Source organism: Amblyomma maculatum, chromosome 1, assembly GCF_055883805.1.
Source record: "Amblyomma maculatum isolate TAMU_Amacu chromosome 1, ASM5588380v1, whole genome shotgun sequence".
Lineage (NCBI taxonomy): Eukaryota > Metazoa > Arthropoda > Arachnida > Ixodida > Ixodidae > Amblyomma > Amblyomma maculatum.
Genome location: NC_139344.1, coordinates 307,946,813 through 307,973,733, shown reverse-complemented (window position 1 = coordinate 307,973,733; position 26,921 = coordinate 307,946,813). Strand labels below are relative to the sequence as shown.

General features: G+C 50.4%; 1 protein-coding gene across 1 annotated transcript in view; it reads right to left on the bottom strand.

The window, feature by feature from the left end:
• Positions 1 to 3,858: 3,858 nt before the first annotated feature.
• LOC146207022 (synaptic vesicular amine transporter-like) overlaps positions 3,859 to 26,921 on the bottom strand; it is a 52,778-nt gene continuing 29,715 nt past the window's right edge. Inside the window, exons 2-3 of the mRNA XM_084576100.1 lie at positions 4,976 to 5,094; positions 3,859 to 3,900 (exon numbers count right to left, since the gene is read on the bottom strand). Coding sequence (XP_084432226.1) covers positions 3,859 to 3,900; positions 4,976 to 5,094 — 161 coding nt within the window. The remainder of the gene's footprint in view (positions 3,901 to 4,975; positions 5,095 to 26,921) is intronic.

Sequence of the window (26,921 nt, the reverse complement as noted above, 5' to 3'; positions counted from 1 at the left end):
TGGGGGTTATCGGGAGAGCCCGTGTGCCCCGCTCAGGCCATTCGCCGAACCGCCGGTTACAACGCAGTCGTTGTTAACGCGCACGGCCGATCCGCTCGCAGACGGGAGGCATACCTCCTATGAGCGCTGTTCGCCCCCCCGACCGAGCTCGGTTAGGGCGGCCCGTCTCAATGCTCCCTCTCCGCAGTCGGAGAAGAAAACGCGTACAACCCCGGCCACTGCCGGCGAAAAAAGAGACAGTGGGTTTCCGTGTCAGTTGCCGCGATCGGCAGCGGCGGCCTGTCAGCACGCTTTTCATCCGCATTCGGAAAAGAAAATGCAGAGATTGCTGGCCGATGCCGGTGCGCTGACAGAGCACCAACGTGACCGACTCTTGTCGTTGCTACACAACTTTGACGAGATGTTCACAGACCAGCCGGGATGTACCAATCTGGTGCAGCACCGCATAAATACGGGTGACGCGCTGCCCTGGAAATGTAACCCAAGGCCCGTCAGCGCTGCTAAAAGGCAAGCGATCGATGAGGCGCTCCAGGAGTTGCTCGATGCTGGTCTTATATGCCGTTCTCAAAGTCCATGGGGGTGCCCAGTGGTGCTCGTTCCAAAGAAAGACCGCACTTGGCGTTTGTGCGTGGACTATCGGCATCTGAACGAGGTCACGGAGAAAGATGCATACCCCTTTCCGAGAATAGACGAGATTGTTTCCAATCTTGGCGGCGCTCAGTTCTTTTCGATACTTGACGCCAGCAAGGGGTATCTGCAGGTCGAAATGCGACCAGGCGATGAGTACAAAACGGCGTTCTCATGTCACAGAGGACTTTTCCACTTCAAAAGAATGCCCTTTGGATTGTCCGGCGCTCCGAGCACATTCCAGAGACTAATGGACCGCGTACTCGGCGATGCCCGATGGCAGCACGCCCTCGCCTACCTGGACGATGTGATCGTCTATTCCCACACATTCGAGGAACACCTCGATCACCTCAGAGACGTTCTGGGAAAGCTCAGGTCCGCTGGCCTTACGCTCAATCCCGCAAAGGCGCAGATATGCCAGGCTCAGGTGAGCTTGCTTGGATATCGAGTTGAACGGGGGCAGGTGTCTCCTGATCCAGAGAAACTTCGGGCGATCCTGGAGTTTCCTGCGCCTACAGATGTCAGCGCTGTTCGCCGATATCTCGGTATGGTGGGATACTACCGACAGTTCATTCCAAACTGTGTGCGCCTGCAAGCGCCCTTGGCACGATTGCTAAGAAAGTCTTCCCGTTGGCAATGGGGAGATGAGCAGGAAAGGAGCTTTCGCCAGCTCTCGCACGCCATCGCTGAGACAGCAGCTCTGAAGCTGCCTGACCTAAACAAGCCATTCGTTATCCAGACCGATGCCTGTGATATCGGAGTGGGCGCTGTACTCCTCCAGATGGATGGGGATCAGCTGCGACCAGTGTCGTTTGCGAGCCGCGCGCTCTCGCCGGCAGAACGCAATTACTCAGCGACGGAAAAGGAATGTTTGGCCATTATCTACGCACTGCGACGTTTCGAAATGTACGTAGAAGGAACAGGGTTCACGGTCGAGACCGACCACATGGCCTTAACATGGCTGAAACGCCTGCGCGAGCCCAGCGGTCGGCTTGCGCGGTGGGCCCTGACACTACAACGCTTCGAGTTCGAAGTGCGCTACCGAAAAGGGACTGCCAATGCAGTCGCGGACGCGCTGTCACGGGCGCCGTTCACTGACACCCAACCGGCAGGCGAAGACGAGGAGGAGACGGAAGGGCAGCTGTCTCCCCCTCTGCGTGGGGAGCGCGCAGCGGGCAGCACCCCGCCTGCGGAGCCCCGAAAGCACGTGCGCTTTGTGGGAGCAGTAGTCCCCCTCGAAGTTGCGTTCAGCAGAGAAGAGCTTCTCAAAGCTCAGCAGGAAGACTCGTACTGTCAGGAGTTAATCAATTGTCTTAGCGAAGAGACGGATGCTCTGACAACTCAGGCCAAATTGCGCTGTGAAGCCACTGGTAGTGTGGTTGGCGCTAACTCTAGTGTAGCTGGTATTGCTACGAGTGAGTTGGAGAACTTCCTGCTGGACTGTGAAGGAGCTTTGCTGAAATACGTGCCAGACAAAGAAGCCTCCAGTGAGTGCTTTAAAGTTGTGATTCCGCGCAAACTGCGCCGCGCCGCTATGCGGCACTATCACGACGCCGACGGTCACGGGAGCGCCCCAAAGACATGGCGGAAGCTTTGTCGGTTCGCTACCTGGCCCGGAATGAAGGCTGACGTATGTCGTTACGTGCGAACATGCCACATCTGCCAAGAGAGGAAGCCTCGAGGTGGCAAACCACCTGGCTTACTCCAGCCCATCATAAGCACGAAGCCATGGTAAATCCTGGCGTGCGATTTGATGGGGCCGCTGCCGCGCAGCAAAAAGGGGTACAAATACGTGCTCGTCGTTACGTGCCATTTCAGCGCTTTCGCTGAACTGTACCCGCTGCGGAAAGCTACTGCCCGGGAGATCTTGGGAAAGCTGTCGGAGGTGTTTTGTCGTTTTGGCTTTCCAGAGCGACTGATAACCGACAACGCCACGTATTTCACGTCGAAGATGTTTCGTGATACGTGCGCGGCAATGGGTGTACGGCAGCAGAAAACCACGTGCTATCATCCCCAGTACAACGTGAGCGAGCGCCGCAATCGGGATATCAAGCCGCTCCTGGGCGCATATGCGCGGTCGCATAATGATTGGGATGAGCACTTGGACGCCATATCCTTCGCTCTGCTCACGAGTGTAAATCGCTCGACCGGCTTCACGCCGGCTTTTCTCATGTTTGGCAGGCAGCTGAACACGCCAACGGACACGGTTCTGACCCATCGGTCGGACGATGTTCGCAAAGTCGAGGCCAATGTCGACGACTACGCACGGCGATTACGAGAGCGTTTGGCCAATGCCATTAAGGAGGAGAGCCGCAGCCGTGAGAAGGCCAGGGTAAGCCAAAAGGCGAGCTACGACCAAGCCCACAGGGACCTTGAGTTCCAGTTGGGAGACACGGTTCTGAGGCGAAATCATGTTCTCAGCGATGCATCCGCGGGATTCGCGGCCGGCCTTGCGCCCCGATGGGTCGGGCCCTTTGTGATCGCAGAGAAACAGTCGCGGCTGATTTACCGACTGAAAGACCCGCACTCGGGCCGAATAAGCGGACCCATTCATGTGGGAGAGCTGAAGCAGTATTTCCAGAGAGATGCTGCGGAAGCTGAAACGCCTCTCGTTCCGGAGAGCGCCGAGGCGGGCGATGCTGAGAGCAGTCTCTACCGGCATCGCTATAACACCCGCAGCCAGCGAAATCGTTGAGGCCGCATGCGTGAGAGCGCACATGCAGGCCTCAAACGCGGTCCTTGCTTGCACAGTTCGCATTCGAGCTGTTGAGGGAGGAACGCCAGACGCGCGAGTTCGCGCGCAAGCGCATGCAAGGGAAGGCAGTCCTTTCCGCGATGTTACAGTGCGGGAGGTAGGCGAAGTCGCCTAATGTCAACCGCAAGGGCACGAGAGGTCTCGTGTTTATCCGGCGCGTGTCGATACACAAGCCGGCAGTGTTCCTTTACGCGAAGCCTGTGCTGAGCACGTTCAGAGGGACCTAGCCCGCCGACTGGCCTTATTTATGACACCGGCACTCCGGGCGCATGGGCCACGCTGTCTGCATTCAGGCGGCGAGAGCGGCGAAGGTGATGTTTAGACAGCGCGCGCTGTGGCTGCGCCAGCCTGCAAAAATTCTTGGAGCAGCTCGCATTCGAGCTCGACCGAATAACGAACGGGAGGGCGAGGAGATACCAGTGCACTCTGACCTCTCCCGCCGCAGTCTGGGCTTTCCCGGACCCGAGTACGTCTGTTCAGCCCTGGCTGGAGAAGATGAACGAGCCCTGCCTCCTGCCCTGGTTGACAATCCCAGGGCGTCAACGCTGCTTGAAGCAAGCGGCGCACCACGATTCCAGCTTTCGAACTTCGCGCCTTCACCCCGGCAGCAGCGACTAAGATCCCAGTTGCAGAGCCTGCCTCTCCGGGGCACAGCCTAGTGTCCAGCGGCAGGGAACTGCCGAGAAGCCAGACCAACGGCACTAAAGGGTGGAAGCGACGCGCGCCTGCACTCCCGGGCGGACGCCTCGATTGAGGTAGGAGGGGTGTGGGAAGGCACATACCACCGCTCCTTCCCCTCCTGGCTACGACGCGGCGGCGAGGGTGAGGCGCGGCCTGTCTTCTCCACATCACGTGACAGCCTCCTTCCCCCTCTCTCCCTCGACTGCTGTGGCGAGGGAGGCGTGCGCTGTGTGTGAGTGTCCTTCCCCCTCTCTCCCTCGACTGCTGTGGCGAGGGAGGCGTGCGCTGTGTGTGAGTGTGGTGGTGTGCGGCCTGAACACAGAGCGGACCGGACGGGCCAGCAGTGCGGACGCGTCCGGAAAAGACTGGAACCAGGTGAAGTGAATTGCTTGATCGCGCGTGCGCGACTGAGGAAAACAATTAAACCGGTTACCCTTTGGTCACCGGTGTTCGTGTTGTTCTTGGGGGCCACCACTGTGGTCTTAGCTAGCGGAGCGCTGTTTGCTCCGAGAGCGGAGCCACAGCCCCGTAGAGAATCCCACAAGCTCCGTCTGGGTTCCTGCTTAGTCCAGCCTGTGCAATAAACCGGTATACTGAATCCGGTATGAAATTACTACGTGTTGATTCTGTAGGGAAAGCGTTATTTTAGCAAAGAACAGCTTTGCGCGCGCTCACTGGCACGAAATATTCCGCTTACGCGTTCCTGGGATAGCAGATGGCACACAGACCTCAATCAGTCAGTTTTTCCGCCCCAGAATTATGTATCGAGGCTGTGGTGATAGTTAGATAGAGGGTCAGTTAGAAAAATTCTGCGAGGAGGGTAGCGAGCGTAGTACACAAATCTGCGAGCAAAAGGCAGCGGAGCCGCTCGTCTCGCTCAACGGAAGCTGGCGAGTGCCAAGTGAGACTCACATGGCTTCGCCGGAGTAGCCAGCACAAAGGGGCAGCGCATGCGACGTTGGCCAGGGCAAGTCCACGCATGAGCCAAGGAAAGCCCACGGTGGGAAGCAGCAGGCCGGCGACAGCAGGACCTGCGCGTGCCACCTCTTGATATGCAACTGAACAATCCAGGGTAGCATTTCCATCATTAAACCGCGACGGCAAGACAGAGGAAGCCAGCAACAAAGTAAGCGCTTACTCAGAACTCAACATTTATTGAAAAGGAAGATCAATATATGAACTTTTTCAGGGAAGTCGGCATCAATTTTTTAAATAATGCCTTTAAAAAAATGTCATGTCAGTTTCGGCGGATGTCGTAAAAGGTATTTTGTTGACTGTCACCTGCTCAACTAAGCTGCTCAACCTATATATAGTGTCACGCACTTCCCGCGGTCCTGTACTGGAGGTAGATAAGGTGTGGCGGAGAAGAGAAAGAAGCTGGGTCTGTCCGCTTTGGGTGTGCTAACATGCAGCGCATCTAACATCCAAAGTGCAAATACGCCTGGTAACAACTGTGGTGGAGCTTGCGGGGAGATCACCACGGGACCTCTCCTACACCGCCAAAGCGGAGAATAGCTGGGCTACCTCCTTCGGATGGAGATGGCGCAAGCAGATGTTCCAACGCAGCCGATACCAGCAGATCAACCGACCCCCACACAGCCGTATCGGGAACCCCGGCACTCTTATGACTAGCCTTCAGAACGCGAGAATTACTGGCTCGCCCACTATACAATCGGGTGAGCAAATGCAACCGCTGGGATGCGAAGACTAAGTTGGCGATTGTTGTATTCTTTCTTGAAGACACGGCGCTTACATGGTTTAACAATCATGAAGCATCCTTTACCAGATGGAATCGCTTCATGAAAAAAAAAAATGAATGGGATTTGGCGATGCCGATGCTCGAAAAAAAAGCGCCGAACCGTATCTGGCTCAGCCAGTGCAAGCACCGGGGTAGACCTGCCCATCTTACATAGAAGTCCTCAAGCTGTACAGAATAGCTTTTGCGCGGATGACTGAAGAAGACAAAGTGTGCCACCTCCTTAAGGCAATAGCGGAAGACGTGTACAGCTGACTCATTAGTCAAGACGATTTGAATACCGCCCTTGACGTGACATGACACTGCCGCACGTTTGAAGGCTTGAAGCGACTGCGTATCATCATGAAGTTTGGTCGGCTGTAGAATGTCACAACTGTCGCCAGTGTGGATATGCCTGAAACGACGAGCATGGCAGATACAATTCGGCAGATTGTCCGCAAAGAGCTGCGGAGGTATCAAGATATTGGAGGCCACGCCAGATCCGTCTACAGTGGCACCTCTTCGGTAGACAATCGTCCATCTTCTGCCTGCCATGCGCTCTCTGTTGCATCGCCTTGTGACATCCGATGCTCTGCTGCTCGTAGCCCGAGCTTCCAACCTCTCACCATCAACGCCTACAACAGCGAGTACTCTCGGCTTCCTCGTCTAATGCATCCAGATCATGAAACGTTTAACCCAAGCGACGACCAGCCTTATTCATCGAGTGAACATGAGCCGCTGGTGCGTTATGCCTGTGGAATGATGGGCCACATTTCGCGTTTTTGCGCAATCGCCGTCCGTACCCGCAGTATCGCTGACAGTGAGTGAACTCCTGTACAAGGTGTGCTGCTGACAATGATGATATATAGACAAGAACATCTGGCCGGAATGAGTACAGAGCAACACCTAGTCGACAGGAGCACAGAACGGTGCTGAACCGAAACGAATCACCGGCCTATGATTGCAACCTGACAACGCCATCTCGGTGCCTACGACGCTCATCTTCTCTGTAATCTTCCCAGTTTTCAGGTTGCCACCCTTTTTAGCGACAAGTGCTCGTCGATGGGTGTTTGGCGTTTCATGAAACACTGTCTCTTCGCGCCTAATGCCATGTATTTTAACAATATATAAAACACTTGAAAACCACTATGGCGCAAAGAACTCAACACAAGAAACAGAAGGACACCACATGCGCACACTATAGGAACTGTCTTTTTAAAGAAAAGGGAGAAATTAAACCCCTCGACCACGCATGTGCTCAAAGCCTAATCGCACTCAACCCTGCTGGTATCAGTTCAGTTCAGTTCAGTCGTTCAGTCGTGTCCGACTCTTCGTGACCCTATGGACCATGTCACGCCACGCTTTCCAGTCTCTCACTATCTTCCTAACATCGCATAACTTCATCTGCAGTGCCTCGAGGATGCCATCTAACCATCGCGTTCGCTGCCTACCCCTCCTCCGGCGACCCTCAACCTTTCCCAACATCAAATCTTTCTCCAGCGACTCCTCTCTTCTCATCAGATGACCAAAGTAGCTGAGCTTTAACTTTAAAATTTGACCCTCCAATTAGCAGTCAGGGTTTATGGTCGACAATATCGACTGATTTGATCTTCTGGCAGTCCAAGGAACTCTCAAGAGTCTTCGCCAGCACCACAATTCAAACGCGTCAATTCTTCGGCGGTCAGCCTTTTTCACAGTCCAACTCTCGCATCCATACATCACAACTGGAAAGACCATAGCACGAGTTATACGGATCTTGGTTGGCAGACTAATGTCTCTGCTTTTTACTAGGCGGTCAAAGCTAACCATTGCTCTCTTTCCCAGAAGCAGGCGTCTCCTAACTTCATGGCTGCAGTCTCCTTCCGAGGTGATCTTGGAGCCCAAGAAGAGAAAAACTGTCACAGCTTCCACTTCTTGTCCATTGATGCTCCAGGACTTGAAAGGGCAAGACGCCATGATCTTTGTCTTTTTAATGTTCAGTTTAAGCCCAAACTTCTCACTCTCTTCTTGTACGCGCATCAGAAGTCTCTTGAGTTCCACTTCACTTTCTGCCATTAAAGTGGTATCATCCGCATATCTAAGGTTGTTGATACGTTTTCCAGCAATCTTCACTCCAGCTGAAGACTCGTCCAGACCGGCCTTCCTCATGATGCACTCTGCATATAGGTTAAATAGGCAGGGCGACAGTATGCAGCCTTGCCTCACTCCTTTCTCGATCGGAAACCAATCAGTAAGACCATGACCAGTTCTGACTGTGGCCTCTTGCCCTTCATACAGGTTCCTGAGGAGACAGATGAGGTGAATTGGAACTCCAATCTCTTGGAGAGCTTGCCACAATCTGCTGTGATCTACGCAGTCAAACGCTTTCGCATAATCAATAAAGCAGAAGTAAATGGGTTTCTGGAACTCTCTTGTTTTTTCCATGATCCAGCGAAGGTTAGCAATTTGGTCTCTAGTTCCTCTGCCCTTGCGAAACCCAGCTTGCACGTCCGGAAGCTCCCGATCCACATACTGCTGCAGCCTACCGTGGAGGATTTTCAACATCATCTTGCTAGCATGCGAAATAAGCGCGATCATGCGGTAGTTGGAACAATCTTTGGCACTGCCTTTCTTTGGAATGGGGATGTAAACTGACCTCCTCCAATCCTGTGGCCACTGCAGGGTTGTCCAAATCTTCTGACATAATGTATGCAGAATGTTAACAGCGTCATGGTTGAGGTTTTGAAGCAACTCAGCTGGAATGCCATCAATTCCGCTAGCTGGTATCAGAAACCAGCAAATGACATAACTGAACACATATGACTAAACACTTGAACCAAAGATAACAAAATAAACGAAATAACCCTAGCTAGTTAAGCTTGTTTAGCAGTACTGTTAGAGGAACTAGAGGGTATGAAATGGGATGCCATAGAGCTTATTGAGGTTAGGAGGCCGAATGAGGCATATATTGTACTGAAGGATGGGCATGTACTGTGTTATCGTGGTTTACCGGAGAAGCGAGAGCTAGGAGAAGGTTTCCTTGTCATTAAGTATATAGCGGGTAATATAGATTAATTCTGTAGTATTAATAAGAGGGTGGTAGGCATCGTAATTAGGCTTAATGTCACGCGCTCGGTAATCACTAGAGGTCATCACCGAGACATGACAAAAGAGGGGGGGGGGTCGTTCGATGCCCGGCGTAGCCGGCAAGCAAACGTGGAGAATGAGACGAGGACGTGTTGACTTGAAACAACAATAAGACGCTTACAGGCTCAGAACGAGGTATATACAAAACATTTAGAGGGCAGCAATTAACATTCTGAAAAGCAACGACATAAGTGAAGAAACATTCTAATTAAATATCTCGAATTTCGTATACAGGGTCATGATTTTGCGAGATGGAAATAACAATTCAAGTAACAGTAAGGAAAAGAAAGTTCGGAGCAGTTTCAAACATACAATTGACCGGAGAACGCGGCGGCAGTCCATCACTGGGACGACGCAGACGGGCGGCACTCGAAGGCGACGGTCCTTCCGGTGCAGCTTGCGGTCTGAGGATACGGTGCCGGCGGCGGCGCTCGGGTACCCCCCGGGAGCACGCGGCAGCTCAGGTTTCAGTCTTCGGGAGCGAACTGGGCGGACGGACTTTGGGGCCTCGGCGGCTCCTTTTTAACGCGGCAGCGTTAAGGAGCTCGTGTCGCAGAAAAGCCGGTGTCGTCGGCGTCGTTGGCAGTGAGCGATAAATCCCGGCATGAACTTCATAAATAAAAAGCAACTTCCAAGATAGGCTGGGTGGGAATCGAACCAGGGTCTCCGGAGAGTGAGACGGAGACGCTACCACTCAGCCACGAGTTTTTTGTTTTTCTTCATTGCCACACTTTGACAAACACTGCACACACACAAAGCACTTTGCATATTAGGCAATGCGTACCCCATGGTAAAAATAAACCTTTCCCCTCTAAGAACTTTTTAACTGGTAGAGTTTCTGTATGTAATTTGAAGAAGAAAGCTTTTATTCCTGGCTGCACTTGCATTCTTTTAACTCTTTTCAAAACGTCCCCACCGTTGCCTCCATTGTACATGGCTCTGTACACTGGCACTGGAAAAACAACATCACACAGATCACCGTATAGCTTTTTCCGCTTCACTTAAGAATTCTGTCGAAAAACGCGCTGTAAGAAATTTCACGCTGTCAGCCACTTCTCTAAAATAACCGAAGATTCTCCCTGGTTCACTCTTGGTACCCACAACAAAATCAGGCAAAGCACGGTTTTATTTATTTTTTATTTATTTATTCCTCAAAGGTCTCTGATGAGACATTACATGAGGGAGTGGGCGTTACAGGGCATATAAGTATAACAAAAATCTTAATGAGGTGTTTTCGATGATGCGCTTGAAAACTTTGAGGTCGATGATCAATATGAGATGTTTTCAATGAGCCGTTTGAATATTTTGGGGTCGATGACTGTAGCGACTTCGGTGGGCAGGCCATTCCAGTCCTGTGCGGTGCGCAAGAAAAAAGACTGCTGAAAAGTAGTAGTGTGAGCTTGAGGGGGATACACTGCATTAATGTGGCTGGAGCGGGAGATACGGTGGGCTCTCTTTATGTACGTGTTATCAGATGGCAAAGAATAAAAAAATTTATGAAAAAGGTTAAGACGCGCGATTCTACGCCGTGAGGCTAGGGAGGGTAAGTTTAATTGTGCTTTTAGCGCCGAAATACTCTTACGGTTCAGTCTTAGTTGGCACACAATTCTTAAGAAAGGGTCACTAACATCTCGGAAGAAGAAAAACCTGTTGACAAGCTGGCGGAGAAATAGATGTCCCAGCCCGAGACCACCGTCTTTTACACTTCGAAACAAGTTCGTCCGCTTGCACCGTTCCCAGCTCGATGACCAAACAAACACAGCTATAATACGATGTATCTTCTGTACATTTAACCGGGAACAGTGCAACACTTGCATGACATATCAGAGTTTGCTTAAAAAGAACACATTGCACACCGTCGCTCTTGCAAAAATTGATAAATATGCCCCCTTCCATCTATCTGCTTTTTCCTGTATTTCGTTCAGTTGTCCTTTCCAGTATGCATCAATTGATCATGTATTTCTTCACTGTTGGGAGGGGGTGTGTTACGACCGTGCACCCGCATTTGCGCGCTCTATTGTTCGCCTGTGGGCATGAATAAGTGCTGTGGAAATGTGGTGATGGTCCAATGGCTCTAAGTGAGCCTGTTTCCAGGAATCCTGTTTTGTAAGCCTGTTTTGCTTTGTGGACAACCTGCAAATGCCAAATCGACCCTGTCAAGAGAACGTCTGGAAAAACACAAAGAAACGTCCCCCTGCGGGAAATAGCAGGAAGTGCTTTCTTTCTTTTGTTCACCCTTCCAGTCGAGAAGGGCTATCCTCCAGTGATGAATGCCTCCTATCCAAAGGAGACGACAGAGTGACATGTCCGCTGACGTGCAGGACAAGAAAGGAGCATGACGCATACGGCCATTAAGTAATTTCCCAGGAATGCAGGAAAGATTTGCAATTGTCGAAAAGGGACAATGCTGGGAGCCCTATGCGGCGCGCACGTGTACTTGGGTTTCTGAGAAGTAAATCCACTTGCCGGAACCAGCTGCCTATCGATTCTTGGCTGAAGAATAGAAATGTACCTCCTCGCCGTTCCCAAGCTTTTCCCGCCAACAAGTGACCAGGCTCAACGAAACAATGCCGGGCCAGTCAGTGCTTCAGACCATCAGTGCAGTGATGTGTTCGATTGGATGCCGATATCTGAGGGGCGTGCCCTGGATTTGGTTGGTCAGCATCTTCAGAGAGGGGCTGGACATAGGGGGTTTTAAGGACGCTGCAGAGCACGAAATGTAGCTCTGAGCCCTGGGTAAACGGCTCATCCAGTCGCTTCTCGCTATGAACTCTTAACGCTTGCCATTTTGCTGATGTACCCTTCTTTTTCGTGTAAATAATCTTGTAAATAAGTTTCTCAAAGTGCCATTAAACCTGCTTGTACATATTTCACCAACTTCGAAGATTCAATCCTACTTCAACCCCGAGTCTCTGCACGCTACCAAGTGAAGGCCGGGTCGACGTAGCCCCAGCGTCACGACAACTGGTGATCAGCGGTGGGATCTGAATCTACAAGCACAACGACTGGTGACCAGCGTTGGGATCTGAATCTACAAGCCACAACATCTGGTGATTGGAGGTGGATCTGAATCTACAAGCCACAACATCTGGTGATTGGAGGTGGGATCTGAATCTACAAGCCACAACATCTGGTGATTGGAGGTGGATCAGAATCTGCAAGCCACAACATCTAGTGATCGGAGGTGGCATCTCAAGCAACAAGCAGGAGCAACAATCGGCCAACAAGAAAGCAGCTCGGAACATCGATCGCATGTGTGGGTGAGTGCTTGGCTTTTCTTCTGATGTGGACCAGGTTCTAGAACAGGGTTAGATTTTAGAACTGGTAAAAAGTGTTGAAACGCCTTTAGGTTTGGTAGTTTGCACTGTTGTTTTGGAAGTAGCCGACACTCGGAGCGATCATGGACCTACAAAAGCTGCTGAAACCGGAACTGTTGCAATTGTGTGAGGAATTGGGAATTGATACAAGTGGTTTGGCACGAAAACCCTTGATTATAAAGGCAATCACTGATCTGGGAACCGATGATGAGGAGCTCAGTGAAGCATGGAACCTCATCGGTCAAAAAAAGGAGCAGCTCAGACAGCAGAAAGAGCGGGAAAAAGAGGAAAAGAGGCGTGAGCGTGAACTTGAGAGGGAAAAAGAGGAAAGGGAGCGCGAACGTGAGTGGGAAAAAGAGGAAAAGAAGCGTGAAAGAGAAGCAAAAAAGCTGGACCAAGAAATTGAGCTCCGGAAATTAGAACTAGAGTTGAGCAAGAGGTCGGGCAATTGTCCCCAGCTAGCGGTACCTCTTCTCAACAAGGAGGCAGATTTCAAGATGTCAAAGTACATGCAGCCATATGTGATATCAGGGGATATCGGTCTGTATCTGGCTAACTTTGAGCGAACCTGCGAAAAACTGTCCTTCCAGCGAGACACTTGGTCTCAGAGATTATTGACGGTTCTGCCCTGCGAGGCAGCGGAGGTTGTCGCGCGGCTAAGCAAGGAGGACGCGGACAACTACGAGAAGGTCAAAGCTTGCCTTCTGAGAAAGTATAGGCTTAGCGCCGAGGCGTTCAGACAACGTTTTCGGAAAGCTACTAAGTCCAGGGACGAGAGTTACCCTGAATTCCTGTACAATTTAAGAGTTAATTTGGGCGAGTGGCTAAAGAGCACAGATTCCTACAGTGATAGGGACGCTGTAGTCGAGCGAATTCTTTTGGAGCAGTTTTATAACTGCCTCCCAGAAAAAGAAAGAAATTGGTTACAGGACCGAGGCGAAATTAAGTCGGCAACTGAAGCTGCCGAACTTATTGAGGAGTATGCTTCGCGCCGACAATTCAGCAACCCAGCAGTGGATAGGCCCCGCAATCCCAAGTTCAGTGTGAAAAACCGTCAGGAAAGGCACTTTGCTAGAGTTGGAAACGAAGAAATGAAGGTTTCTTCAGGCAAATTCCCTAGAAAGGACGGCAGTGAGAAAAGTGGGGAAGTGACCAACGTGCAGAACACAAAGAATAAGCTTGAGGCTAGGAAGCCGCTCACATGCTTTAGGTGTAATGAGCAGGGTCACATTGCCGTCAACTGCCGGAAAGAAAAGATTGCTTTCTCGTATGTCAGGGACTGCGATGAAAATATTCAGCTTTTAGAACCCTACCTGCATGACCTAGTAGTCAACGGGAAGCCTTGCAAGGTACTGCGCGATTCGGCCGCAACGATGGATGTTGTCCATCCGGCGTATGTATCGCCTTCCGACTATACAGGACAGTGTGCATGGATCCGACAGGTAGTTGAGGAACAGAGTGTGTGCTTGCCGATCGCGAACGTGGTCATCGAGGGCCCTTTCGGCGAATTAACAACCGAGGCTGCCGTTTCAGGAAAGCTTCCTACGTGCTATCCGTATTTGTTCTCCAACAAATCGGACATGCTACTGCGAAAGAGGGGCATCCTTTTCGGAGACAGAGTTGTGCAAGCCTTAACACGTTCAAAGGCGCGAGAACTAGCTACACTGCTCATTCCAGAAAAATCCACAGCGGAGGAAACGGCAGTTAAAACAGTGGTAAATGCGGAAGATAGCAGGTCAGAAAACTTTGAGAGCGAGGCATCTCAGATATGTCAACTTGAAAGTGAGCTTGATGAGACGCGGAATGAGGACGTTCTTGAGAGTAACCTCTTGCCGCCAGTGTCTAGTAATCTCACGAGACTTTTAAGTGGAACCCGAGAGGACTTAGCTATAGAGCAAGCCAATGATCCCAAGATACAGGAGATAAGGGAGCGCCACCGCGCCACTAAGACAGCAAACAATATTTCTTTCGAGATGAGAAAGGGAGTGCTGTATCGCTTATTCAAGGATAAGCGCGGAGTAGAGCGGGACCAATTAGTCGTTCCCCAAAAGTACCGCGGAGACTTACTGCGACTTTCCCATGGCAGCTCGTGGTCATGTCACCTTGGAATAAAGAAAACAAAGCAGAGGCTGTTGCAAGAATACTATTGGCCTGGATGTTTTAAGGACACGGAAAATTTTGTACGGTCATGCGACACGTGCCAGCGGGTTGGAAAGGCGCAAGATAAGTGGAAAGCTCCGATGGTGTTAGTACCAATCATTACCGAGCCGTTTCACCGGTTAGTAATAGATGTAGTTGGGCCACTTCCTGTGACAGAGTCAGGGTACCGTTATATCCTCACTATGTTATGCCCAGCCACAAAGTTTCCAGAGGCTGTTCCGCTGCGCGAGGTGACGTCCGAGAGTGTAGTGGATTCGCTGCTGTCAGTGTTTGCACGAGTTGGATTCCCTTCCGAGGTCCAAAGTGATCAGGGTAGCGTTTTCACGAGTGTCCTCACCACCTCATTTCTCGAGCGATGCGGCATTAAGGTAGTGCATAGCTCGATCCATCATCCGCAGAGCAACAGCGTAGAAAGATGGCACTCTGTTCTCAAACGAGTCCTGAGGGGACTGTGCTATGAAAACAAGCGCGAATGGGATACCTGCCTGCCTGCAGCGCTTTTCGCTTTGCGGTCAGTGCCGCACGAATCCACTGGATTTAGCCAAGCCGAGTTGGTGTACGGAAGGTCACTGCGCTCACCTTTGCGAATGGTGCGCGAAGCCTGGGAGGGGCGCGGAGAAGACCCAACAGTAGTAGAATTCATTCTGAACCTCTTGAATCGCTTACATAACACTAAGGAACTCGTTGAGGCCAGCATGAAGTCAGCCCAGGCTCGTTCCAAGGTGTACTATGATAAGACAGCCCGTCAAAGGACGTTTTGTATCGGGGACCAGGTGATGTTGCTGAGAAGTTCAAGGCAGAATAAGCTCGAAGTACAGTGGGAAGGACCGGCTGAAGTCGTTGCAAAGCTTTCTAACACTAACTACGCAGTGAAAATTCCCGGTAGGCGTAAAGAAGTGCGCATTTATCATTGCAATCTTATGAAGCCTTATGTGCAGAGGGAAGCCGTGGTAAATCTAACTTTAAACCTTCCCGAGGAGATGGGGGACAACTTGATTTGCCTCAGCGGAAAAGGAAGCAACGCTCAGGAGCTTCTCAAAAAGACGGAGCAGAGAGGAGAACTAAAGAAATCCCAGCTGTCCGATCTGGGCGAAATAATAACAGAGTTTGAGGCCTGCTTCGTGGACAGGCCAGGCAGGACTGATTTGACTGAGCACGATATTGAGCTGACTTCAGACGTGCCAGTGCGATCAAGGTGCTACCGATTCTCTCCAAGGCAAAGAGAAATTCTGGATAGGGAAGTAACTCGCATGCTGGAATTGGGAGTAATAAAACCCTCGGAAAGCGATTATGCTTCGCCTATGATCTTAGTAGAAGCTCCAGGTAAAGACCCTAGGCCTGTGGTAGACTACCGAAAGCTAAATTCTCTCACCAGGGATCAAGTGTATCCTATTCCGAATATTGAGGAGAGAGTAGAACAGGTCAGTAGAGCGGCATATGTGACTACGCTGGACCTTACTCGAGGATACTGGCAAGTACCGCTCACTGAACGCGCCAGCAGATACGCGGCTTTCGTCACTCCGACGGGCAGCTACCAGCCAACAATGATGAGTTTCGGGCTCAAAAATGCTCCATTTTGTTTTTCCCGACTCATGGATAGGGTTTTAAAGGGGTGTGAAACATTCGCGGTGCCTTATTTAGACGACATTGCGGTTTTTTCCGACTCATGGGCGAACCATATGGTACATCTAAGAGCTGTACTGAGCCTTTTGCGTCAAGCTGGACTAACCGTAAAGGCCGAGAAATGTTGCCTGGCAAGGGCGACCGTGGACTACTTGGGTCACAATGTAGGTCAGGGTTTCAGGAAACCCAGCGAGATTAAGATTTCTGCGGTAGCAGACTATCCGCGGCCGAGCACGAAGACGGAAATTCGAGCATTCCTAGGTCTGACTGGGTACTACAATCACTACATCCCTAACTATTCAGCTTTGGCTAGCCCTCTGACCGACGCTCTCCGCAAGACAGAACCGACAAATGTAGTCTGGGACGAACAAAAGGAAGCCTCCTTCGTAAATCTGAAGGCTGTGCTGATTAGCCGTCCGGTATTGCGAGCTCCAGACTATGACCGAGAATTCACGGTCCAGTGTGATGCCAGTGATCGAGGGCTAGGTGCTGTTCTCTGCCAGAGAGATGACGACGGTAATGAGCACCCGTGCTCTACCTGAGCAGAAAACTGAGTTCTAGAGAGAGGGCTTATTGCGCGTCAGAGAAAGAGTGCGCTTGCATTGTATGGGCCATTCAAAAATTGCAGTGCTATCTTGGAGGGGCCAAATTCACCGTAGAGACGGACCATTGTCCCCTGGCTTGGCTGCAAACTGCGACATCGAAGAACAGTCGCCTTCTTAGGTGGAGCTTGATTTTACAGCAGTACAATTTTGAAATAAGATACAAAAAGGGGAAGTTAAATGGGAATGCGGACGCGCTTAGCCGCTCTTTCTAAGCGGTCCGAGATGTTCCTCACCATGTATCCAAATTGATAATCAGGTTTTTTTTTTTTTTTTCGTGCGCTTGTATATGTGTGGCTATGTAAAGCAGCACGTTTGGTTTTCTAGGAATACGTGGGTCCTGAACGTCTTGAGAGTGGGCTTTTCTCGAACAACAATGGCAGTTTTCTTTTAACCTGGTCTCTTCAGACGGGAGCCGAGTGCTTGCTTCGACATGTGGTTGAGTTTCAGACAGCTCGAGCAATTTGGCCTACAACAATCAAGACAACGCGACAAGCAACAGCGAGCTTCAAGCGTTCACGTGCAGGCCATTAAGTCGTCTCTTCAAGCAGCAGCTGCGACTGCTGCCCTCCGAGTCTCTTCTGGCGGGGGAGGAGGCTGTTACGACCGTGCACCCGCATTTGCGCGCTCTATTGTTCGCCTGTGGGCATGAATAAGTGCTGTGGAAATGTGGTGATGGTCCAATGGCTCTAAGTGAGCCTGTTTCCAGGAATCCTGTTTTGTAAGCCTGTTTTGCTTTGTGGACAACCTGCAAATGCCAAATTGACCCTGTCAAGAGAACGTCTGGAAAAACACAAAGAAACGTCCCCCTGCGGGAAATAGCAGGAAGTGCTTTCTTTCTTTTGTTCACCCTTCCAGTCGAGAAGGGCTATCCTCCAGTGATGAATGCCTCCTATCCAAAGGAGACGACAGAGTGACATGTCCGCTGACGTGCAGGACAAGAAAGGAGCATGACGCATACGGCCATTAAGTAATTTCCCAGGAATGCAGGAAAGATTTGCAATTGTCGAAAAGGGACAATGCTGGGAGCCCTATGCGGCGCGCACGTGTACTTGGGTTTCTGAGAAGTAAATCCACTTGCCGGAACCAGCTGCCTATCGATTCTTGGCTGAAGAATAGAAATGTACCTCCTCGCCGTTCCCAAGCTTTTCCCGCCAACAAGTGACCAGGCTCAACGAAACAATGCCGGGCCAGTCAGTGCTTCAGACCATCAGTGCAGTGATGTGTTCGATTGGATGCCGATATCTGAGGGGCGTGCCCTGGATTTGGTTGGTCAGCATCTTCAGAGAGGGGCTGGACATAGGGGGTTTTAAGGACGCTGCAGAGCACGAAATGTAGCTCTGAGCCCTGGGTAAACGGCTCATCCAGTCGCTTCTCGCTATGAACTCTTAACGCTTGCCATTTTGCTGATGTACCCTTCTTTTTCGTGTAAATAATCTTGTAAATAAGTTTCTCAAAGTGCCATTAAACCTGCTTGTACATATTTCACCAACTTCGAAGATTCAATCCTACTTCAACCCCGAGTCTCTGCACGCTACCAAGTGAAGGCCGGGTCGACGTAGCCCCAGCGTCACGACAGGGTGTATCTTTGGGATGTTTTACAAAGAACCATTAAAAAAGAGTTTCCGCTTCATCCGTACGGCATCAGATTTTTGGCCATTCAAAATGAGGATGGTTTCCCGTTGGACCAAGTAATGATCTGGGGCCTCCATAGTATATGGCGCTCCAGGATGGCAGGTTATTACTGCGACCCAGACGCGCGACCGGCCCGCATGTACTTTAAGGAGAATGTGCACAGATTCGTGCAAGTGGTGAGATCACAATCATGTAACCCCGATTGGCTACCCAGGATGGAAAATTTGAGCCTGCTCAAAGAATTTTAAACAAGTCAAGGCCTGTCAAGCAGCTCTGGCAGGTTGCGGGTGTCAAGACCACTCAGCCACGAGTTCGATGCTTGAAAGCGGTACAAAAGCTCTTCTAGTGAATGCGGTGTTGCCTTAGAAACGTGCCGTAGAACGTTATACTGCGGTGTATATCGGTAATTATGAGCATGTTATAGAAGTCGCAGTTACACGAGTAGCGAAGTACGTTTCCGCTACATTTCTTCTGCGCTCTTCGCACATGCAGAGCCATCTTGCGGCAAACACAGAAGAACCCCTTCTCGCAATGTGCGGCGCTGCCCCGACACGTGGCGCGCCACTCGCCCCTGACGTTTCGCCGTGCACCCTCACGGGTTGTAAAATCAAGCGTCTTTCCTTTCTTTAGATCACTATCTTCGCTCACCCGCTTCTCCCCTTCGGGCCGCGCGGGTACCGGTGCGAGGATGCCCCAATACCCTTGCGTATAATAGGTTTTCTCGACGAGGTGCAATAACGCTATCGCGTTCCACTTTTGAAGGCGAAGCTTAAGCGTCCTCCAAATTTTTAAACCCTTGTCGACAATGCCTTGTGCGCAGGGACGGAGTCCGAAACAAAACAAACACTTAGAGCGCACAAAGTAGTTCACTCACAGAGGAAGGCGCACGTAGACACACTACACTTTAGCACTGCATGGCCGCCATCTTGGTTTCAATAACATAACGCACAACAAAAGCAACAGTCACGTACGCCCTCAACTTCGGTTCTTCTGGCGGTCACATTGCCAGGGAAAAAAGAATATACGGATATACAAATGAAGCTCTATACTTTGGACGTAGTAGGGCTGACTTTGGGGAACGTACGACACAGGCAGCAAGTACTCTTCTGCTCGAGCATGGAGAGAGTTGTAGCTAACACAGGGAAAGCTACACTGTTCCGAGTTAACGTGCACGTACGCGTTCCTGCGCGCCCGACCGATGGTCACATATACAGGTCCCGTGAACATATGGGGTTTACAGAACAATTCCGTGTGTGTATAAGTGCAACATGGGCAAATTAATGGATGCCACCTATTCTGTGACACGGCCCCCACTTTCGGAATACTATCGCATAATATTCTAGACACACAGAAGGCGGCACTCGGGCCTAAACTATACACAAGTAAGCTTGCGGGACAGTCATAATCGTTATATAAAACTAGGACATAAGTCGAACTACACGTATGATTCAGCATTTGAATGTCAATACAGTGAATATCATGCCAACAAATCTATAACCTGCTAAGATAATCGGCTCCCACGTTTTCATTTCCCGTTATATGCTAGATTCTGAACTGATACTCTTGGAGCAGCAAGCTCCAGTGCAGGACCCTATTGTTTAGTTGCTTGGCCCATTGCATATAGCTCAGCGGTTAGTGGTCCGTTTGAACAAGGAAGGGCACCCTGTACAGGTAGGCGGAAAACTTCTGAATCCCCCAAACCAATGCCAAGCACTCTCTCTAGATTGTGCTTTATGCTGCTTCCCTGGGGAGCAACTTTCCACTAGCGTAAGGCACTGGGCAAAGCGTCCCGCCATGCTCCTGCATTAGCACTGCGCCGAGGCTGGTGTTAGAGGCGTCCGTGTGCAGCACGAACTGCTCGCAAAAGTCTGAGAGTCGTTGTCTGGGAGGGGTCGAAACTCACCGCTTGAGTTCTTCAAAGGCTTCCTAGTGGACCAGGGTCCACTTTACGACGGTGCTGTCATCCTTCCTCATGAGCCGGCTGAGGGGTTCGCTTATTCGAGCATAGTCTGGACTGAAGCCACAGTAATATTCACTCAAATCGAGGAATGCTCGTACCTGATGCTTTGTTCGAGGGATTGCTGCCGCCTGAATCTTCTCCAGCGTTTTTCCAAGTGGCGGGAGTTCACCACTACCGATGCTCGATGTTCTCCATCCCGAACCCACATTTGCAGGGTCGCACTGTCAGACCGGCTGCTTGGATCCTTGCAAACAGCTGTCGTAGCGAAGAGAGATGCTCTTCCCACGTATACTGGCAACCAGGACATCGTCATAATAGTGTTGCACTCCCAGAACTCTCTGCATCCACTTGGAAAATACTGCGGGGGCTGTCTTTCTGCCAAACGGCATAAAACATAATTGGAAGAGTCCCGCAGTTGTTGAGAACGCAGTCTTGGGCTCGGACTGTTTGGTCAACGAAATTTGCCAATATCCTTTGACGAAGTCCACCTTGGAGAAGTATTTCTTCTCTCCGGCTGTAGCGAAGACCGCGTCCGCTCTGGGCTTGGGTTCCGAATCTGCGACCAAGACGTCGTTCAGGCGCCGGAAATCGATGAGAAGCCGGTTCGTGCCGTCCGGTTTCTTCACCAAAATGACTGGAGAATTATAAGGCGACTGTGATTTCTCGATTATTCTGAGTTTCTCCATCTGCTGCACCTCTCTTTCGACACCTTGCCTCGTCGCGAATGGAAAGGGATATTGCCTTACGTGCACCGGAGTGCTGGTGGTGAGCTCTAACCGACATTCAGCCCAATCCGTTTTTCCCGGAAGGTCGGAGCAAATGCGAGCGTGTTCTGAAATTACACCTCGAAGCTGCTGTCGTTCATCCACCATCAAGCTATCAGAAAGTTTCACGTCTTGTTCGCCCTCTGTCTTCTGACAAGCCGGAATAGGAATGGCCCCATTGCTGTCCGATTCAGTGATGCCGCAGACCGAGTGACATACCCTTCCTCTTGGCTGGCTTTCTCGCTCTTCGTATCTTTTAAGCTGGTTGGCGTGAAAAATCTTTCTCCCTCCTGCTGTCTCGATTACATAGCCTGCTTCACCTTTCTTTTTCTTGATCTCGAATGGCCCCTTCCACTGAAGTAGTATTTTGTTGTGTTCAGTACGCAGAAAAATCAGGACCTTGTCTCCAGGATGGAACATTCTTTATTTGTTTTTTCGGTTGTACATTTTCGCGTAGCATGCTCCGGTCTTTGCGAGCTCCTCGTGCGCTAGCTTACAAGTTTCTTCTAGACGATTCCGGAGGTCGCAAACATGTTGATACGTTGTCTTCGCCTCCTCTTCGAGCTGGCGGTTAGTCCACAACTCCTTCAAAATCGCCAGGGGTCCTCTCACTTGTGGTCCATACAGCAACTCAAAGGGTGAAAACCCGAGACTTGCTTGAGGCACTTCCCTGCATGCGAAGAGCAACGGCGCTAGGTAGCGGTCCCAATCTCTAGGCTTTTCGGCACACATTCTCTTCAACATTAATATCAGGGTGCCGTTAAATTTCTCGACCATCCCGTTCGTCATCGGGTGGTACGGTGTGGTGTGAAGCTGGTGTATGGAGAGAAGCCTGGCCGCCTCCCTCATCAAGTCGGAAGTGAAATTGGCGTCCCGGTCGCTTAGAACTTCGTTAGGGACTCCAAATCGAGAGAACATCTCTACCAGCGCCTCAGCGACTCTTTCAGTTTCCACGCTCGGCAGCGCTACGGCTTCTGGGTATCGGGTTGCATAATCCATTAGGGTCAGGATATACCGACTGCCATGCTTGAAAGGGGGCTGAATTGGACCAACGATGCCTATGGCCACTCTTTCGAAGGGGGTCTCAATTAGTGGCGTCTTTCCTAGCGGCACACGGGGTACCCTGCCCTTTGGGATTGTTCGCTGGCAAATGTCACATGACGCAACAACTCTTTTCACATCGGCGGTGATGCCTGGCCAGAAAACTTCTTCCAATATCAGGTCCTTGATCTTTTGCGCGCCCAAACGGCCGCCCATTATTCCGTCGTGTGCGGTTTTCAGTACCACCTCGCGGTGGCATTTTGGGACAATCAGCTGACGCAGCACCTGCCCAGTTTTCTCTGTGTAGATTCTGTATAATAGCCCATCTTCCCGCCTGAATTCTATCTTGCGATCGGCGTCTCGGCACGTGAGCTTCTTGCCAATTGGGAAAAACAAGACTCGAGCGACCTGTCCTCTGCTTGTTGATCCGCGTAACTCTTTCATTTCGGCTCCTCCGCGACATCGAACGTTTTGAGCGCTTGGAACTCTCTTGATTGCTTCCTGGTTTGTGCGCGAGTTACAACTGCTGCTACAGCTTCCTCGTCGATGGTCTCGCTACAAACTGGTTCTTCAACCACCTCCTTCGGGTCATCAGGTGCCCTTGCTTCTTCTACATTTCCCAGAATTAAGTCGTAAAGAGGTTCCTCCATGCAGAGAGCGGTGATGATTCCCGAAAAATACGGGGTGTCAACTTCAACCCGCGCCTCAGGCAGCATTTTCGCTGTTCCGTCGACTAAGTAAACAGGCCTGCTTTTTCCAGTCAGCTGATCGTAGTGGACGAGGTTTTTCGTCATGATGGCTGTATTGCATCCGGTATCCCGTAATACGAAAATTTCTTCACCTTCATACGTGCCCGCCACCACTGGCAGTCCTTCGACCAGAAACTTTGGTCGTGTCATCATAACTGCATTCACGGTAGGGATTCTCTCCCCGTTTTAGAGCTCCACATAGCCATCGCGAATGCTTTCCCGATTTGCTTCCTGGGCGGGCGAGTAAACACATGACGCCTGTGTCCTATCGTTTGGCCCTGCACAGCATGCTTCCGCCTTGTGACCCTTTCGTCCGCACTTGAAGCAGGTGGGGCTGTAGTTGTTAGTGGCATGAGTCCGGCATGGTGAATCCTGATGCCCAGTGCGGTTGCAAAGATAACATTGGGGAGCTGTCCTTTGACTTCCTCTTTTATCGTCTGCCTCGGGCCTCCCGGTATCGTCTTGGCTGTCTTTCTTTGATTTAGCGAGATTTAGACTTCCCTGAGCCTCTAAAAACTGGTCAGCTAAATCCAACATCTCTTCCAGTGTATTCGCCTTTCTTTCCTTCAGGTACAGCACCATGTGGGAATGACATCCATAGAGAAACTTTTCCCTAATCAGGAGTCTCGCAGGTCATTCGTTTTCGCAGGAATTCCGTTTTCGTATCAGACAGCTCGATTCAGCGATCAGAATAGTGGCTGAGACGCGCTGAGATCTGAGCTGCGGGTTCTCCATCTGCCGGTTTTCTGGGATTGAATTTGTCTCTGAAGCCGTCCGCCGTGAAACGAAATCTCTTCAAAAGGGCCGTTTTAACTGTGGTGTAGTCGGCTGAATCCCCCGGTAGCAAACGCCCGTAAACGCTGAGTGCTTCCCCACTCAAACAAGTAGCCAGAACCGTCAACCACTGGCTCTCTGGCCACTTCTGGCTTTTCGCAAGGCATTCAAAACGTCTTATGCACGCGTCTAAATCATCCTTTTTTTTTTCATCAAATGGGATAAAGCGTTTAATTGCGTTTAGCTTTAGTTCACCCTTTTCTCAGCTTCCTTCCTTTTTTCTGGTCTCCTTCTCCAGTTGCTGGCACTGTATTCTCAAGCGCATCATCTCAATCTGACGTTCGCCAGCTTCCTTGGCGGCCAAACGCTCTTCCTCCGCTTCCTGTCTAGCAAACGCTCGCTCCTCACGCTGCTTATCCTCTACCCATTTCCTAAGCTCAGTGCCACTCAAGCCAAGCTGGCTACCCATCGCGATCAACTTTTCAAAATCCATGCTTCTATCTACGGAAACACTTTCAACAATTCAAAAAGAAGCTCGCCACAAAAACTCCTGTTCGCGCACCACACTCTCCCAGTCTACGGAGGCACACCTCAAGAATCAACACGTCTGTCTCTCCGTTTGCCACGTTCCCTTTGCATCGAACGTCCTGTTCGCGGACGCCATTTTAACTGTCACGCGCTCGGTAATTACCGGAGGTTATCAACGAGACATGACAAAAAAAGGGGGGGGGGGGGGGTTGTTCGATGCCCGGCATAGTCGGTAAGCAAACATGGAGAATCAGACGAGGACGCGTTGACTTGCAACAACAATAAGAAGACGTTTACAGGCTCAGGACGAGGAGTACACAAACAATTTAGAGGGCAGCAATTAACATTCTAAAAGGCAACGACATGAGTGAAGAAACATTCTAATTAAATAATTCGAATTACGTATACAGGGTCATGCTTTTCCGGGATGGAAGTAACAATTCAAGTAACAGTAAGGGAAAGAAAGTTCAGAGCAGTTTCAAACATACAATTGACCGGAGAACGCGGCGGCAGTCCATCACTGGGACGACGCAGACGGGCGGCACTCGAAGGCGACGGTCCTTCCAGCGCAGCTTGCGGTCTGAGGATGCGGTGCTGGCGGTGGCGCTCGGGTACCCCCCGAGAGCACGCGGCAGCTCGAGTTTCAGTCTTCGGGAGTGAACTGGGCTTACTGACTCTGGGGCCTCGGCGGCTCCTTTTTAAACCCTTGTCGACGATGCCTTGTGCGCAGGGTCGGAGTCCGAAACAAAACACACACTTAGAGCACACAAAGTAGTTCACTCACAGAGGAAGGCGCACGTAGACACACTACACTTTAGCACCGCATGGCCGCCAACTTAGGTTTGAAAAACATAACGCACAACAAAAACAACAGTCAGGTATGCCCTCAACTTCGGTTCTTCCGGGGGTCACATTGCCAGGGAAAAAACAATATTCGGATATACAAAGGAGGCTCTATACTGTGGGCGTAGTAGGGGTGACTTTGAATGGGGAACGTACGACACAGGCAGCACGTACTCTTCTGCTCGAGCATGGAGAGAGTTGTAGCTAACCCAGGGAAAGCTACACTGTTCCGAGGCAACGTGCACGTACGCGTTCCTGCGCGCCCGACCGATGGTCACATACACAGGTCCCGTGAACATATGGGGGTACAGAACAACAATTCCACGTGTGTATAAATGCAACATGGGCAAATTAATGGATGCCGCCTATTCTGTGACACTTAATAAGCGGTATAAGCTGAAGGTTGTACGGGCCTATGCACCTAAACGTAGTTATGATGACCACGCATTTGCAAGCTTCAACGAAGATGTAGAATCGGCAATGAGAAAAGTAAAGACGCAGTATACAGTACTAATGGGCGACTTCAATTCCGAGGTTGGGAAAAGCAGGCAGGAGACCAGGCAGTAGGTGACTATGGCATTGGTTTTAGGAAAAGCAGGGGTGAGTTACTAGTTGAGTTTGAAGAGCGTAATAAGTTAAGAATCATGAATACCTTCTTCAGCAAACGGAAGAACCGGAAATGGACATGGAAAAGTCCTAACGGGGAGACTAAAAATGAAATTGACTTCATACAGTGTCCAACCCCCGCCATTATGTAAGCTGTAGAGGCAATCGGGAAAGTGCGAAGTAGTGACCACAGGATGGTGAGGTTCCGAATTAGCCTAAATCTGAAGAAGGAAGTCAACAGAGTAGTAAGAAAGAAACCCAAAAATGAATTAGCGGTGAGGGGGAGGGCATAAATGTTCAGGATCTCGCTACAAAATAGATATTCAATTCTAACCAAGGGTGGCGACATTACCCTAGAAGCAATGAACGATAACTTCAGAGATATTATTACTGAGTGCGCTGTAGAAGTACGGGGTAGAATAGTTAGAGAGGATAGCGGTAAGATTTAATTAAGAAACGCCAGAGTATAAAAGCTTCCAATCCAACAGACCAGATAGAATTGGCCGAGATATCAAAGCTGATCAATAGGCGGAAGGTGGCCGATATAAGGAAGTATAACATGAAAAACATTGAGCATGCTGTAAAGAAGGGGAGAAGCCTTAAATCGCTAAAGAAGAAATTGGGCATAGGCAAATATCAGAGGTATGCGCTAAGGGACAAGGCGTAATGAGATTGGCGGTAGGGAAAAACAGTCAGAAATTCCACCAGTGGCGAAGGACGAGGTCAAGGGAAGCATTAGAAACTATGTAAACGGGGAAATCAGATGGATAGGATCAGATAACTACAGATTTCTTGAAGGACAGGGGGGATATGGTGCTAGAAAAACTGGCCACCCTATATACGCAGTGCCTGGTGTCATCGAAGGTACCGGAACCATGGAAGAATGCAAACATTATCCCCATCCATACGAAAGGGGACGCTAAGGACCTTAAAAATTGCAGACCAATCAGCTTACTGTCTGTTATGTATAAGGTATTTACTGAGGTAATCGCTAATAGAATCAGGACAACCTTAGACTGTAATCAAGCAAAATATCAAGCAGGTTTTCGGAAACGGTACTCTACTATCGATCATATCCATACCATCAACCAGGTAATAGAAAAATGCTCGGAATATAACCAGCCCTTATACACAGCATTCATTCATTAGGAAAAGCAACTGACTCAGTAGAAACCTCAGCGGTGATGCAGGCATTGCGAGATCAGGGGATAGACGAGCCGTGCGTGAAAGTGCTGGAAGATATATATATATAGTGCAACAGATGTTTGGTTTGGGCTAGTTGGTAGCAGTTTCTTGAAGACATAGCGCAAAAAAGAGACGGGGACAACACCCCCCGTCTCTTTATGAGCTATGTCTTCAAGACATATATAGTGGCTGCACAGCAACCATAGTTCT